At 41.8% G+C, this 15,565-nt stretch overlaps 1 protein-coding gene and 1 pseudogene across 5 annotated transcripts in view; both read right to left on the bottom strand.

The window, feature by feature from the left end:
• Window positions 1–15,565, bottom strand: part of CA5B (carbonic anhydrase 5B) — a 103,744-nt gene that overhangs the window by 1,104 nt on the left and 87,075 nt on the right. For 4 of the 5 annotated variants that reach the window (XM_032331791.1, XM_032331790.1, XM_032331793.1 and 1 more), the window contains 5 exons: window positions 11,778–11,896; window positions 10,066–10,161; window positions 9,375–9,437; window positions 8,241–8,396; window positions 761–3,003 (listed from right to left, as the gene is read on the bottom strand). In XM_032331791.1, coding sequence (XP_032187682.1) covers window positions 2,824–3,003; window positions 8,241–8,396; window positions 9,375–9,437; window positions 10,066–10,161; window positions 11,778–11,896 — 614 coding nt within the window. In that variant the 3' untranslated portion in view covers window positions 761–2,823. Of the gene's footprint in view, window positions 1–760; window positions 3,004–8,240; window positions 8,397–9,374; window positions 9,438–10,065; window positions 10,162–11,777; window positions 11,897–15,565 lie in introns of those variants that run through there. The other variant, XM_032331794.1, reaches the window with a different exon arrangement.
• LOC116583450 lies at window positions 13,312–14,206 on the bottom strand (annotated as a pseudogene).

Genomic DNA, 15,565 nt, shown 5'->3' with positions numbered 1-15,565 from the left:
ATATGGTTAAAATTAGAGCCTATTCGCTTAAATAAACTATCTCCATTTTTGATCAGTAACATTTTATGGGAAAGAATTTACCCAATAAAGTTGAGTTAAGGGGCACCTGGGTGGGTGACTCAGTGGGTTAAGCCACTGCCTTCGGCTCAGGTCATGATCTTAGGGTCCTGGAATCGAGCCACACAGTGGGCTCTCTGCTCAGCGGGGAGCCTGCTTCTCCCTCTCTGTCTGCCTCTCTGCCTGCTTGTGATCTCTCTGTCAAATAAATAAAATCTTTAAAAAAAAAAAAAGTTGAGTTAAAAAGACAATAAAACATTAAGTAGAACAGGTATCAAGTAAATAATGTTGGTTCTTCTAGTGACACAGAAAAATACCTAAAGTGATTATAATAGTGCAATTTTGCTAATAACGCACCAAAAGAAATGCGTGCCCCAGGGAGCAAGGGAAAGTCATCTTCCCCAGTTTTTTTGACGTGGATGCCTGCTTTTAGAATAGCCAACCTTACCCTAATCCATGTAGCTCTGGAAAGGAGAAAAGGACTGGTGGCTTGGCGTGTTGGTGATGTCTTCAGATTGTGCACCAATCTGACAGAAAAAGATGTGCGGAGAAGGGGGTGGCTTTTGTTTTCCTGCTTTTCTAAAAATCTCTTGGGAGTTTTCCAGTCACTTTCTGATCTACACGGTAAAGGGATGTCTCACTAATATAACAGAAATTATACATATTTTTTTAAAAATAGGAAGAAACAGTCATTCAACAAATATTAATATTGTAAAGAAAGGCTTTTATTATAGTACTTAATGAAGATGAGCAGCAATGGTAATACAAAATTCTTTCTCAAGCCCGCTGACAGACCTCAAGCCCATTTCCCCCCTTCAAGTTTAGGAAGGTACAAGTGAAGCACTTTTGGAGGCGTAAAAGACAAAAAGTTTCTTGTTAGGGTGTCTCAGTAGCCCCAGAATCTATAGCACCCCTCTGGAGGTCATATGACTAAGGCAGGGGGTGGGAAGCACACCTCCCCAAGGCAGTTTCCATAACCTCTCTGGAGAAGGTGACCAAGAATTTATCATGCAAACCAGGACACAGCTGAGAGTGAGAGACTGCTGTTAACAATCACACCAGAACCCCAGGTGCAAGTGAATCATGAGTGGCAAACCGTGATTGGGACACACCCAATAAATACATCTTTGTAGCTCTAAGATTTAAAGACAAATCAGGCCTTGGTACTTGGGCTCTTACTCCAATCTGGAAGACTCATTGCAAGAGAATTTTGCACAAGGAACTTGTGAGAGGCCTAGGAGGGAAGCCCATGTGCACTGGAAAATGTGTTTCTTTTATGTTTACCCTCTTAAAATAACTATGGTTTGAGCAGATCAATTACATACACTCTTAACATAAACCTCCCCCCCATTTATCTTAAGAATTTTATTCATTTTCTTCCCAGAGAAGATGTGCACTCTAGAAGCAAATGCCTTTACCAACCTCCCTTTTTAAAGAACAGATATCCCCCCAAACTTACACAGGTAGCTCCAGCTTTTTTTTTTTTCCTACTGAAGTATTATTTATTTTTAAATGTGGTAGAACATACATAAAATTAACCAGCTTAACCTTTTCCAGTGTACAGTTCAGTAGTGTTAAGTCTACTTATCCAACCTTACCTTGCAGCTCAGATGATTAGCATAGTAATGAAAGAAATACCACTAGTAAATGCAATATGAATTTGAACACAGGCTTATAGGCAACTAGAAACATTCCAAGATATTTATAAGCAAAGGCAACAACGGCATGGCTTCCTCAGAATATGCAGAATTCTCTAGACTTTAGCCTGTTAAGTTTCTCTTCTTTTACTATAGCAAAAGTCTTCTAAACCACTGTGTAAATTGGAAACATGAGGCATAGAACCTCAACTAATAAAATAAAGTTCAGACAGTTTTCAATGGAAATCAAGATAGTTCTATCATTGTGGAAAAGATTATATTTTATGAAACCATGTACAGACAATGCAAAATAACACTATAAACTATAGACTACATTACTATATTACTAGTCTTTTGAAAAAGATTTCTGTAAATATTCATGAAAGAATTTTAAATTCTAGGCACTTCAAGCATTTTCTTTAAAATGTTCTGCATATGCTTTCTATGTGATCAAGTTTTGAACTAATATATCTAATCTTCAGAAGTACAAAAGGATTCCCAGTTAGAAGTAAATTCTTGTCTTCTTTGAACTACAAAATACTTTTTGTGTATCATAAATTGATACTAAGTAAGCATATCATGTACTAGGAACTACAACTAAAGATCAGGGCAAATATACTCATTGCGAAGGCCTCAGAAAAGAATATACATTCATGTTTTGAAATAAAAATACCAAAAACCATGGCCAGCGTTCAGCAAGCCAGGAAGTACCAGTTTGGGCCCTAGGGCTGTTTCTCAAAGGCCTGCTTTCTGGACGGTCAGTGTCTGCCTTTCTAGCTGTTACATATTTTGGTTATCATCCCTGCTTATAACTCTACAGAACTACTAACTAATAAACATAAAGAGGCAGCACAGAAATATCAGACGTAAAAAGACATTACAATTACCCAACAGGTTACTGTAGGAGAAACTCCTGTCTCTTGCTGCTAGTTCAGTGTTAAATGTCATTTTCAATCAAATGAAAAACTCATTTACCAAAGAGCTTTCCTCAAAGACTGATGGAGCACTGCCACACCAAGAAATGTACATCTATAATTATTATTAAACGCAGGTGTTTAGAATAGTCCAGTTGGCAATATTTAAAAAGCTAGTATTTATTAAAGCAAAGCGCTGCCTAGAGATGAACTCCTCAGGGGATCACTTGGCTAGTTGACGGCTGGGGTTTCGCTTGTATATTCAGTACATAATCATGACGGAAGGAAGAGCGGACAGTGCGATTCATTAGGGGCTGAAGGGGGCGGAAATTGTCCACCATCCTTTTCTCTTTCTCCCCCTCTGAAGTGAAAAGCAGGGTCCGAAACTGCTCAAGCTAGAAATAGAAGTACGAAGCATAAATAATTTCAATAGAGTAACAGATGCTCTTTCATTTCCACAATTCTGAAACATTGTTCCACAACTAGACACAGTACAACCTCTCTCTGTGTAGGAATGCCTTTCACTGCTGAACAGGGAATAAAAGGTGTGGGGAGGAGTGACAGGAGGTGATAAAGACAATGCGGTACTTGGACTCTGAAGACGGGGGGCGGGGGGGCACCAAAGGTTCGGTCCCCCACATACTGGCTATTTGCCAAGAACAAGTTATTTCGTCTTTGATTCTAGGAACCTCATCTTTATTTTTTTAAAGATTCTATTTATATATTTGACAGAGAGAGAGCGCGCAAACACAAATACGGGGGAGCAGCAGAGGGTGAGGGAGAAGCAGGCTCCCCGCCAAGCAGGGAGCCTCATAGGGGACTCGACCCCAGGACCCTGGGATCATGACCTGAGCCGAAGGCAGACGTTTAACCGACTGAGCCACCCAGGTGCCCCTAGGAACCTCATCTTGAAATGGGCAAAATAACTAGCCTACAGGATAACATAGAGAAGGCCTGATGCATGTATTAACAATGCCGAAAATGTTTTCTCAGAATATAACTAAATAATTAACATAAACAATGTATTCTTCATTGCTCACCGAACCTGGGCATTGTGGGGAAGGCAGTGCATGGGGTTACCTTTTTAACAGGCAGTGGGATACCGCCTGCCATCACTGTCCAAAAGAATTTTCTATGATGGTAGCAATGTCCTCTGCATGACTCCTTATAGTAGCCACTAACCACATATGGATTCTGAGCGCTTGAAATGCGGCCAGTACTACTAAGGAACTGAATTTTTCTGTATTTATTTATTTTTGGCTGGGTTATTTATTTATTTTTAATATTTTAAAGTTTATTTTTTCTTTAGTAACCTCTACACCCATCATGGGGTTCGAACACACAACCCCGAGATCAAGAGTTGCATGTTCTACTGACTGAGCCAGCAAGGCACCCGGTAACTGAATTTTTTTAAAATATTTTATTTATTTATTTGACAGAGAGAGATCACAAGCAGGCAGAGAGGCAGGAAGAGAGAGAGGAGGAAACAGGCTCCCCACGGAGCAGAGAGCCCGATGCGGGGCTTGGTCCCAGGACCCTGAGACCATGACCTGAGCCGAAGGCAGAGGCTTAATCCACTGAGCCACCCAGGCGCCCCTGTAACTGAATTTTTAATTTTTATTTTAATGTATTTATATTTAAATTTAAATGGCCACATGGGGCTAGTGGCTAAGGGACTGGACAGTGCAGCTCAGTACAAAAGGAGCTGCCCCAAGTCAAGGCTTGTTCTCTAACATGGCAATGGCATCATTCGCCCCCTGGCTTTCAGAGCAACCATATTCGGGAACACTTGACTTCAAGCCAGCCATAAGTTATTGTCACAACACTTGTCGTCACTCAATCCCACACACCGCAGCTATGGAGAGGACAGCCTGGGGCACAGTACGCAAGCGTGGGAAGATCTGTTTGGAACAAAGACTTCAGGTTAAGGAGAGCTGCCAAGGCAGGACTGTGACCAGAATCAAGTGCCAAAGGGACTATACTTGCAAATTACGTATCTACCCTCGTAAATCAAGAACATGTCCAGAAGTTAAGATTTATTTTTATTCAGCTAACTGCAAAAGATTAGAAATAGCTCAAGTGTCAATAATAAGTTACATTAGATCTATAAAATGGACTAGTACATAGCCATTAAAAATGATATCAAAGATAATGCTTATTACCTATAAAATGTCCCACATATCACTGAATGAAAAGAGGAACAAAATGGGGCACCTGGGTGGCTCAGTTGTTAAGCGTCTGCCTTCAGCTCAGGTCATTAACCCAGGATCCTGGGATCGAGCCCCACACTGGGCTCCCTGCTTGGCGGGGAGCCTGCTTCTCCCTCTCCCACTCCCCCTGCTTGTGTTCCCTCTCTTGCTGTGTCTCTCTGTGTCAAATAAATAAATAAAATCTTTAAAAAAAAAAAAAAAGAGGAACAAAATGGTAGGTACACAATGATTCCATTTGGTTTGAGAAACTTATGTATATTTATACGGATAAAAGACCAAAGAATTTATATGTATCTGTAAAGATTAACAAGAAGGATTTACCCAATGACTAACACTGATTATAGGTGACTGAATTGTAGATGACAACTAACATTTTTTTCCTGACTGAATTTTCTGTGTTGAGATTTCATTGGAAAACTACCCACATGGGCCACTAACCTTCTGATTTATTGATTTTACTGATTTATTTTTCAGTGTTATGTCAATTTTAAATATGAAGGATAGACACAGACTAAATGTATAGGTCAGCAAGACCAGGCTTATGGACAGTTAAGCTCTCTCTGTTTTGTCATTTGTTTTTCGTGGTTTTCATCACACACATTAAGAAAAAAAAATTACATGGTCTATCTTACTAGTTGCTTTCTTTAGGACTTCTTGGTTTCGGTATATCATTAGAAAAGCTTCCTCCATTTGGAAGTATAAAAAGATTTCTCTGTGTTTATCCTCGCACTTTTATGGTGGTGTTTTTAACATTTAATATATCTGGAATATATTCCTGTGTGAGGTCTGAATGATGGATCTAACTTTTCTCCCCCCAATGTCTGCGCCGTTGTCGCCCAACAGCATTTACTGACGAATCCCATCTTTCCCCTCCATTGAGATGAGATGCTATCTTGATCACAAACTAAATTCTCATATGTACTTGGCCGTATTCTGAACGTAACACTTTCTCTCCTCCAGTGGTCTCTTTACTTTTGTGCCAGTACCACACTATTTCATTATTGAGGCTTTATAATTTTGTGGATCTAATCATCTCTCATTTTTTCTTTCAGAATTTTCCCTGGCTATTTATGCTGTTTGTTTTGCTGTGTGAGTTTCGAAATAGCACATCTATCTAAAAATCCCATTGGCACAGCAAATGGACCACATCAAATTTAGGGAGAATAAACAATTAATGGAGTATAACAACTGAAAGAGAGTTGACATCAAAGGCGTAGTATGAATTTTATGAATCCTTTTGTGCCCTTCAGGGACTTTTTAAGCTTATATGTTAAATTTTCTTCTTATGCTTACTCCAAGGCATTTTATATTTTTGTTTCCATTATAAATAGTTTTCATTCTATTATAACTTTATATCATTACATCCTTTAACTGATTATCATTTGTATATGTTCAATGTATTGATTTTTATAAACTAATATTATACTCCACTAATTACTGAGTTACCTCATTTTTGAAGTAGTTTTTTATTGTTTCTCTATTTGCTTTTTCTTTTTTTGGTCTAATTGTATTGGCTACTTCAGGAACGTAATATAAAATTGTATATTGTAATAATCTTTCTCTATTAGGCATACTATTTATTTTTGAACTGAGAGCAATCCCTTTTATCAAGTTAGGGAAATCTCCATTTGTTTCTATGTTATTTAAAATTTTAAGAAACTAAGGGACCCCTGGGTGGCACAGAGGATGGAGTGTCCGATTCTTGGTTTTGGCTCAGGTCATGATCTTAGGGTCATGGGTTCAAGTGCGAACCTTGGTGAGGAGTCTGCTGAAATTTTTCTCACTCTCCCTCTGCCCCTCCCTGTGTGCTCTCTCTCTCTATCTCCCTCTCTCTCTAAAATAAATGAACCTGGGGCACTTGGGTGACCCGGTCAGTTAAGCCTCTGCCTTCAGCTGGGGTCGTGATCCCAGAGTTCTGGGATCAAGCCCCACATCGGGCTCTCTGCTGAGTGGGGAACCTGCTTCTCCCTCTCCCTCTGCCTATGGCTCTGCCTACTCATGCTTGTGCACACGCTCTCTCTCTATCAAATAAATAAATAAAATTTTTTAAAAATAAAATAAAATAAATAAACCTTAAAAAATGTTTAAAACTGAATAGTGAATTTTGCTAATGCCTTTTAACAATATATAGAAATGGTTATATGATAATTCTGTATAGAATCACTGATATGATAGATTATATTAATATCATTCTTAATAATGAACCATCCTTACATTGCTGGAATATGTATTACTAAGTCAAAATGTATTATTTCTTCTAATGTACTGCTAGCTTGTTTCTCATACATTATTTTTCCTTTCTTTAAAATATATTCTTCCGAGGGGCACCTGCGTGGCTCAGTCGGTTAAGCACAGACTCTTGGTTTCAGCTCAGGGTCATGAGATCTAGCCCCACATCAGGCTCCATGCTGGGAATGGAGCTTACTTAAGATTCTATCTCCCCTAGGGCACCTGGGTGGCTCAATGGGTTAAAGCCTCTGCCTTTGGCTTAGGTCATGATCCCAGGGTCCTGGGATCAAGCCCCACATTGGGCTCTCTGCTCAGAGTGGAGACTGCTTCCCTTCCTGCCTCTCTGCCTGCTTGTGATCTCTGTCTGTCAAATAAATAACTAAAATCTTAAAAAAAAAAAAAAAAAAGGATTCTCTCTCCCTCTCCCTCTGCCCCTCCTGCTTGTGATTTATTTCCTCTCTCTCCCTCTCTAAAATAAATAGATAAATCTTAAAAAACATAAAATATATTCTTCAATCTTTAGCATATCTTTATTTTTTGGTCCAATATTTGATAGATGCTGGTATCTGTTATCCAGGCTTCATATAAAAAAGACTTTAGAAGCTTTTCCTCTTGTAAAAATGCTTTGTAATTAATAAAAAGCCCATAAAGCAAGCATTTACAAGTATTATTGTAGTTTAGTTAAATTGTGAATTAAACAGGATTTTGTACATTGACATACTAGTCATCACTTAAACCTACTTTTTAAAGAGAAAATAAGTTCAAAATAACTGACTTAGAATTTCTGGACAGACATTGTTGGATTCTGTCTTAATCCTGAGGTTCCAAAGCAAAATTTCCTTAAGGATTTTAAAGGGTTTTGAGTACATCCATTTCCAGGCTTCATTCTTCCTTTTAAAAGGGTCCCGTGTATATAGAGATTTATTGTTATATATAAAATACACAATGCACAAGACATCATTGTCAAATATGAAAGTAAAAAGCTTACGCTTCCTAAATTTTAACTCTTCTCTCTAGTTGATTTGAAGCATTCCCTAGTTTATATCCAAATTTTAAGACAAGATGTTAGCACATCTCAATAAACATGTATTAGCACTACGAGATCTTAACAACTGATGCCAAAGTTGGAGCCCAGCCTTGCTTCAAAGGGGCAGGCTAGCGTGTCCTCAGAAAGAAATGTGGAAAGAACGTACCTGATCGTGATCAACCTCTACGGGCTGCTTCTTAATGATCCAGGTGACGGACTCGGAGAGTGGCGGGGTAGTCAGGGACCCCGAGTAGGTCCAGTAATCTGGGCAGGCAGGCATCAGGCAGGAAGGATCAAATGACCCAAATTCCACAAGGGTGTCCTGGCCAAGAGAAGAGGTCACCACGTCATCATTTCATGGTGAAAGTCACTCAGGAATCAGCGGACGGGGTGATGAGTCTAGGGGAGTCTAGGGACCGGCAGCGGTCTGGAGGAATTCTGGGCACTTGAGGACAGAATCACGGCCCTGCCTCGTCCCCGTCGTTAACTAGGTAGTTCCGCTCCTCCTCCCCGGGAGCAGGACGGGCGCGGCGCACTGCCTCCCTCCGTTCGGTGACTTGACCGCAGTGCTCTCCTCTAACTCTTTGGGAGGCATCGGGCAGGGAGTAGCGGCCGCGCGAACAAGGAGACGTCCCCTGACAGAATTCTCCTTCCTAAAACGCAATGCAAATTTGGGGGAGTCAAGTTCCTGGACGGAAAGGGGGAGACAGAGAGAGGGAAGGGAAGAGGGAGACGGACAGGGAGGGAGAGGGAAGGAGGCCGTGGGGACAGAGACCGAGGTGGGGAGGCGAGGTGGGGAGGGGCGGGGGGGGGGGAGAGAGAGAGAGAGAGAGAGAGAGAGAAGTGGAGCTCCACGGAACGGCCTGGAGGAACGGCCAGTTAGTCTGGGGCCTGGACAAAGGTGTCCATTCTGAAGGATGTGGGTCATTGTTCTGTACAGCCGGCCACGCCACGTTTCTGTCCAACTCTTCTCTGCTCCCCGCCGGCGGGACCGGAGGTGGAGTCAGCAGGACTGCTCTGGCTGTTGCCACAGGGACTCAGAAGGAGCACGGGAGGGGACAGCACTGGGTTCCCGACTCCCTGAGGGCTAGGGCAGGGCAGCAGAACCAAAGCGGTGAGCATGTACCCACAGAATCCCTTCCGGCCCCTGCAAGGTGTCCCAGGGCCGGGCGCACTCTCAACACACGCGTGTTAAGGGGCAAGTGCTCTTCTGGGGCAAGTCGCAAAGTGCCCTGTGAGTGTCTCCATTCGAGATTACACGAAACAGGCATTTCAAGTGACTTGGGAAAGATAGTATTACCTTATGCTTGATCGATGGCAAAGTATCCACCAATTTCTGCAGCTCTTTGTGATGTTTGCCTAGCTAAAGAAGCAGCAATGAGAAAATATTAAAAACAATGGATATCTGACTTTTGCCACGGTGACACGATATGAATGAAAATGAGCCACCTGGTGATTACATAAAAACAAACCAGTCACACGACTTAAACTACACTTAAACTGGTAGTTTAGATCACTATAAATGTCACTGAATTCAATTAGACACAGAACACGTGAGCAGGCTGTTTGCTGACAGGGTCCTAGTGCCTGCGGGGGGAAACGGGCTCCTGCTTCCTTTAAATATCAGTCCTTGTGTTGCAATTTGAATTAATGACAATTAAAAATTGTTCCACCAAGTAGCCACATTTCAAGAGCTCATTTGCCACATGTGGCTTGGGACCACTCTACTGGGCTGCATTTTTATACCATTTGAAATATATTCAGAGCAATCTTCTATTTAGCTGCCTTTTTTTTTTTTCTTTCTTTCTTGTTTTCTTAAGTCGAAGTCTCCTGACACAACGATACATTAGTTTCAGGTGTACCACATAGTGATTCCACAAGCCAACATTGTTTCTTTTTAATCCCAATACACTTAGATGTTAATATTACAATGTTGTATCTTTTCATCTTAGGATAAAACACGTCATTTAAAGTTGGTCGGACTTTCTTACCTTTAAAAATACTCCGATCACAGCCAAGCCATGTTCTTCCAGTGCTGCATCCTCAAAGTTTTCAAATCTGACTGCATTCCAATGCACCAAGTGCAGCTGAAACACCGTTAAAAGCTGGTTTGCCACATAACCAGCATAGGATTGCTCCAACCAAAACAAACAGCCTTACTCAACACAATATTTTAACGTTTCCTCACCCAAAGTAAAGCCGCTGAGAAAAGCATACAGCAGTCTGGTGCGAAATGAGATAGAAATGAATAGGAAGAACCGCATGCAGGAGCAATTACTATTATTTGTTTTAGGGGCGCCTGGGTGGCTCAGCTGGTTAAGTATCTGCCTTCGGCTCAGGTCATGATCCCAGGGTCCTGGGATGGAGCCCCATGTTGGGCTCTCTGCTCAGTGGGGAGCCTGCTTCTCCTTCTGCCTCTGCCTTCTGCCTGCTTGTGCTCTTGTTCTCTCTCAAAATAAATAAATAGTTCTTTAAAAATACTACTTTTTAAAAAAAGATTTATTTATTTTGGGGGAGGGGCTGAGGGGGAGAGAGGCTTTCAAGTAGACTCCACGCCTAGAGTAGAGCCTGATGCAGGGCTCGATCCCAGGACCCTGAGACCATGAACTGGGCTAAAATCAAGAGTCAGCCACTCCACTGACTGAGCCACCCAGGTGCCCTAATATTACCTGTGAATAGAGGGATTTATTTGGAGAAAAAGAAAAGAAATACAACAAGGTGAGTACATTTCAGTGAGGGAGCAATGAATGTCCATTCCCATACTGATTTGCATGAAACCATCATATCCAAAATCCATTTGCATCCTAAGGTGAGATTTTTATATTGAGAGAAATAGATTCTCTCCATGGGAATTAGACAGGAGTTGAAGTCAAATTTCTTTGAGGGATAGACTTAAAATGTGTTTCTTTTTAAGGTAACATCTAAAGCTAAATTAGGGGGAAATCTCTAAGAAATTCTACTTCCTTATGCCTTCCCTAGACTTCCCTACAAATTTTTTTTTTTAAAGATTTTATTTATTTGACAGGCAGAGATCACAAGTAGGGGGAGAGGCAGGCAGAGAGAGAGGAGGAAGCAGGCTCCCTGCTGAGCAGAGAGCCCGATGTAGGGCTCGATCCCAGGACCCTGGGATCATGACCTGAGCCGAAGCCAGAGGCTTTAACCCACTGAGCCACCCAGGCGCCCCCCTACAAATTATTTCTTGTCCACTGTTCACAAAAGCATCTTCACCCAGCCTCCCAAGTAGATCCTCAAGGTCACGTTTCGCTTGTTCCTCTCCTCTCCTAAAGCAGACCCTGCCTCCAAGTCCTGTTGCCTTTATTTCAGAAATGCCTGTTAAATCTCACTCTTTTCCTCTATTCCTATCACCACAGCCTTCATCAGGGCTCCCACCAATTCTCACTTGGGCCAATTGAACCTGGAGGCCCTGTACTGTGGCCTGGGCTATAACTTCAGGCTATAATTGGAGCCTAGCTTCGAATTCCGGAAGGATTCTCTTTTAGGATCTTAAGGTTCATTTCTGCTCTATTATTTGGGATGAGATCACGTTTACACGTATAAACTAGGAGTAATCACATATGCTTGAGAGAGCGTGTTAGCATTTATAGGACCTCCCCCCGCCCCTCGATTCTTCCTGAGGCTGTCTTAGAAATACAGCACTGTCCCCCCCTCACAGTTGTCACTGCTCCCAAGCTGCTCAACATACCTCGGCTGGGTAACATTTGCTGTCCACGGTGTGCTCGGAGCCCCAGGCGTCGACGGCCCCCCAGTGAAAATGGAATTGCTTTAACCGGTAGTTGTGCTCCAGGGGTCCCCCCTCGATCACTGAAATGGCACGTCCGACAATTCAGGGGACAGTCTTTCACACCATGGAAGAATGCGGGGGAAAGGCCAGAGCTGTGGATGGACCTTTTACATGAACTGTCGTTAAGTGGAGCCCACTCAAAAATTAGACACCAGTGCATAGAAACTTGACTCCCACGCAGTCAATTCAGGTATAAGGGCGTGACCTGTGCTCTGAAAGACACTGAGATTTAACAACACTCCAAGCTACCTACAACTGGTAAAGGCCAATTTTTGACTTATTTTTATATTCTATATTTACTGTGCCCACTTTTTTTTTTATAGGAACATGAAATAAATTTCAGGGTTTTATTGTCAAAGTCTTGTAAAACAATTTTAGAAACTGTACACTACCTTAGTTTTCACTGGCCAAACGTGAAGCTTGAAACTCCTGTGAGAAGTTTTCAGTTGCCTAACTATGTTGCATTTCACAAGGGATTACTATGTGCATTAGACTACTATTGCGGTAAAAGTAACACAAATGTTTTGGTTTTATACTTGAGGTCAAATAAAAAGTACATTATGAAGTAGATCTGTCATATTTTAAAAGATGTGATGGTCCATTTAGAATGTACTACCCCCTTTGTCCAACACTGAGATGAAAACAAATTAATAAAAGAGTGGAAAACTGAAAATCAGGACAAGAGGTCACTTTCTTTCACAGATGGACTCAGGAGAGGCAGATAGCTTTCTCTGACGTAGAGGTAGGAAAAATGACTTCAGGGAAAAAATCCCCAAACGCCTTAATGAAAAAGTATACGACTCTACTTCAAAATGTGCTACTTACTCACCACCAACGAGAGTTTCATTTGAGATCTTGTTTCTGTAATTAAAGCCTCGTCAGCCATCAGAAAGAGTGCGTGCACAGATAATCTTTCAAAGTTAAACAAAAGCCACAAAAATTTAGGCACAAGGCTTAAAGGACTATCAATTTCAAATGTTCATTTTCAGATGTAACTGTAAGAAGGCTAATTTGTCAGGTCAGCAAACAAGACCACAAGTAGATTCATCACGCTGGAAGATTTTAATGACAATTAGGATATTCCTGCCCAAATTAACATGCAATCAGTGCATTCCCTGTATGGCTCTTTTATTGCAATGAATCAAATTCTAGAAATACTGTAAGTGCACGTACTTAATAAAGGAGAGCACACAACAGAAACAGTCCATGCCACTTTTCACATGCATGCCACTTTTCACGTTTGTTATGAAGCAGCAGCAGAAGAGTCTGGCTGCTTGGTTACCCAATCAGATCTCACCATGCCAAGAACTGGTCACTCCTGTATGGCTTTCCACAAGTTTTGGGCCGTAAATAACTAATGTCAATATCAGGAACTATGGAACCATCTGTAACCTGGAGCTGTACCCATGTGGGTTTGAGAAGAACAAATAGAGCATTAAGCAGTCACACGAAGGCACCGCACTGCTGTGTGTATGCGGGAGGCTCCCCATGGAGGCCACGTGCAGCCACTCACCTCCATGTCTTCTTCACGATGCTCATCTCCATTGACTTTGATTCTCTTAGTGAGTCACCAGTTCCCTTTCCCACACAACTGTCTTTTGTTTTAGGGGAGCTTGGTTCTCTTGGTTTCTCCTCTTGTTTCTCTTTCTCACTGACCTCCCCTTGCTCCTCTTCATTGTAATCCTGTGTAACTTTCACATCTATGTCACTCTCTGATTGTCTTTCCCAATGATCCATTTCCCTATCTTTCCTTTTCTTCTGGCTTGTTGATTATTCTCTTTCATCTCTGCTTTTTTCTTTGCTTTTATCTTTCTTCTCCTTTTTATGTCTCCTAGGGGATGGTGAGCGAGACAATTTTCTCTTTTTAGGAGATCTTGTGCCACTCCTACTTCATCCTTGTCCCTCTCTGCTTGTGCTTCTGGAATGTCTGTCTGTGCTATATAACTTTTTGGTGGTATTTTGGAACGTTCCTTTTCTTTATCTTCTTTCTTTTTGGCCCTGGTTTTTGATGTGCTCCTTGGCCTTCTACCTCTCTCTCTCTGGAATGAAATCTTCTCTGTCTTGGACTTTTGGATCACTGCCTACTCCTTGACCTAGAATGTGATCTTCTTCTCGAACTGCTTCTTGATTGCCTCTGCCTAGAAGATATGGGAGCCCTCCTCTTCTTAGAATATGATCTTGACCTTGAGTTACCCATGACTGCTTTTTAAATGTGCAATAAAATGCAAATTTCTTAGCATATTTATCCAATCCAGTTTCATAAAATGGAAATGTGGGGACAAAAGATGCTCTCTTTCTTTTTTTATGCACTGATACTTTTTTTTTCTTAAGTAAACTACACTCATCGTGGGGCTTGAACTCACAACCCTGAGATCAAGAGTCACTTGTTCTGCTGACTGAGCCAGCCAGGTGCCCCTTGTTTTTCAATTTTGGAAGAAAAATATTCAGATAAAATGAGATTTTAAAATCACCCTTCCTCAGACTTTGGGTTGTGCTGGTATTTCTTTCCCTTGAATTTGCTAACACATATTAATTAGTCCCTCTTTTCCTCCATTTAATCCAACCCTGGTGATGTCTGTCCATGGTTAAACCAAGACAACAGCACAAAACCCACCCATCTCATCTAACTTAGCGATCTTTAGCATTTCTTGCATCACTAGTTGAATTTTATGTATGACTACAGGCACCCCAAGGACCAAACACACTGGATATGTCATGCACTGGTTGGCTATGTATCTTACTGCCTTTTGAAAATATTTCACATAATTTCTTCTTTAAAAAGTTTTTGAAAGAGGTGAGCAAAGACACCAATGAGAACTTTTCTTTGAGGGACAGGGGAGGTGCAGAGAATCATACCACCTGATTCACTAAATGACTAGGAAGATGGTACTAGAGCATACTGAAATAAAAGTAAAATCATCTTCCAAAAACTCGTTTTTCTAGGGGCACCTGGGTGGCTCAGTGGGTTAAAGCCTCTGCCTTCGGCTCAGGTCATGGTCTCAGGGTCCTGGGATCGAGCTCCGCATCGGGCTCTCTGCTCAGCAGGGAGCCTGCTTCCCTTCCTCTCTCTGCCTGCCTCTCTGCCTACTTGTGATCTATCTGTCAAATAAATAAAATCTTTAAAAAAAAAAAACAAACTCGTTTTTCTATGCCAGCTCCACACTGTGAGCTTGATTGTGGCAGATATTCAATCTAGTCTGTTCAATGAAACGGAAGTTCTCGTCCCAAGTGAAGTGAGCAAGGTGAGAGGGAAGGCCTTCTCTCCTATCCACAGAAAAACACTGGCCACATACTCTGGACACTGACTGTGTCTCTCCTCCCAAGATAATGAGCAAGGCAGAGAGGAGATGTTAGCAATGGGTGGCTGTAGGGGGAAGGGGGCAGAGCTGGTCTTCAGGTGTGTTTTGATTCCCCCACACAATACGAAATACATTTTAAAGTTCATTGCCAACGTTGAAAGCTATACAGTTTCATATAAAAATCCACATTTGCCATTAGACAAAGAGATGCCCCGCCCATGCTGGGCACACGCTCCCGCCAGGCAACAATAGGTTGGGTGGGAGAAAGAGCCACTGACTTTAGAAGGTCCTGCCAGTTCTTCACAGTTGCCACTGCTGCGGATCCTTCCAGACTCTCCCAGCCTGGCTCACGCTCATCACCTCTGTGGCACTGCAGGTACCTCTACATTT

The sequence above is a fragment of the Mustela erminea genome, chromosome X, assembly GCF_009829155.1.
Source record: "Mustela erminea isolate mMusErm1 chromosome X, mMusErm1.Pri, whole genome shotgun sequence".
NCBI lineage: Eukaryota > Metazoa > Chordata > Mammalia > Carnivora > Mustelidae > Mustela > Mustela erminea.
This window is presented reverse-complemented; position numbering and strand designations above follow the sequence as displayed.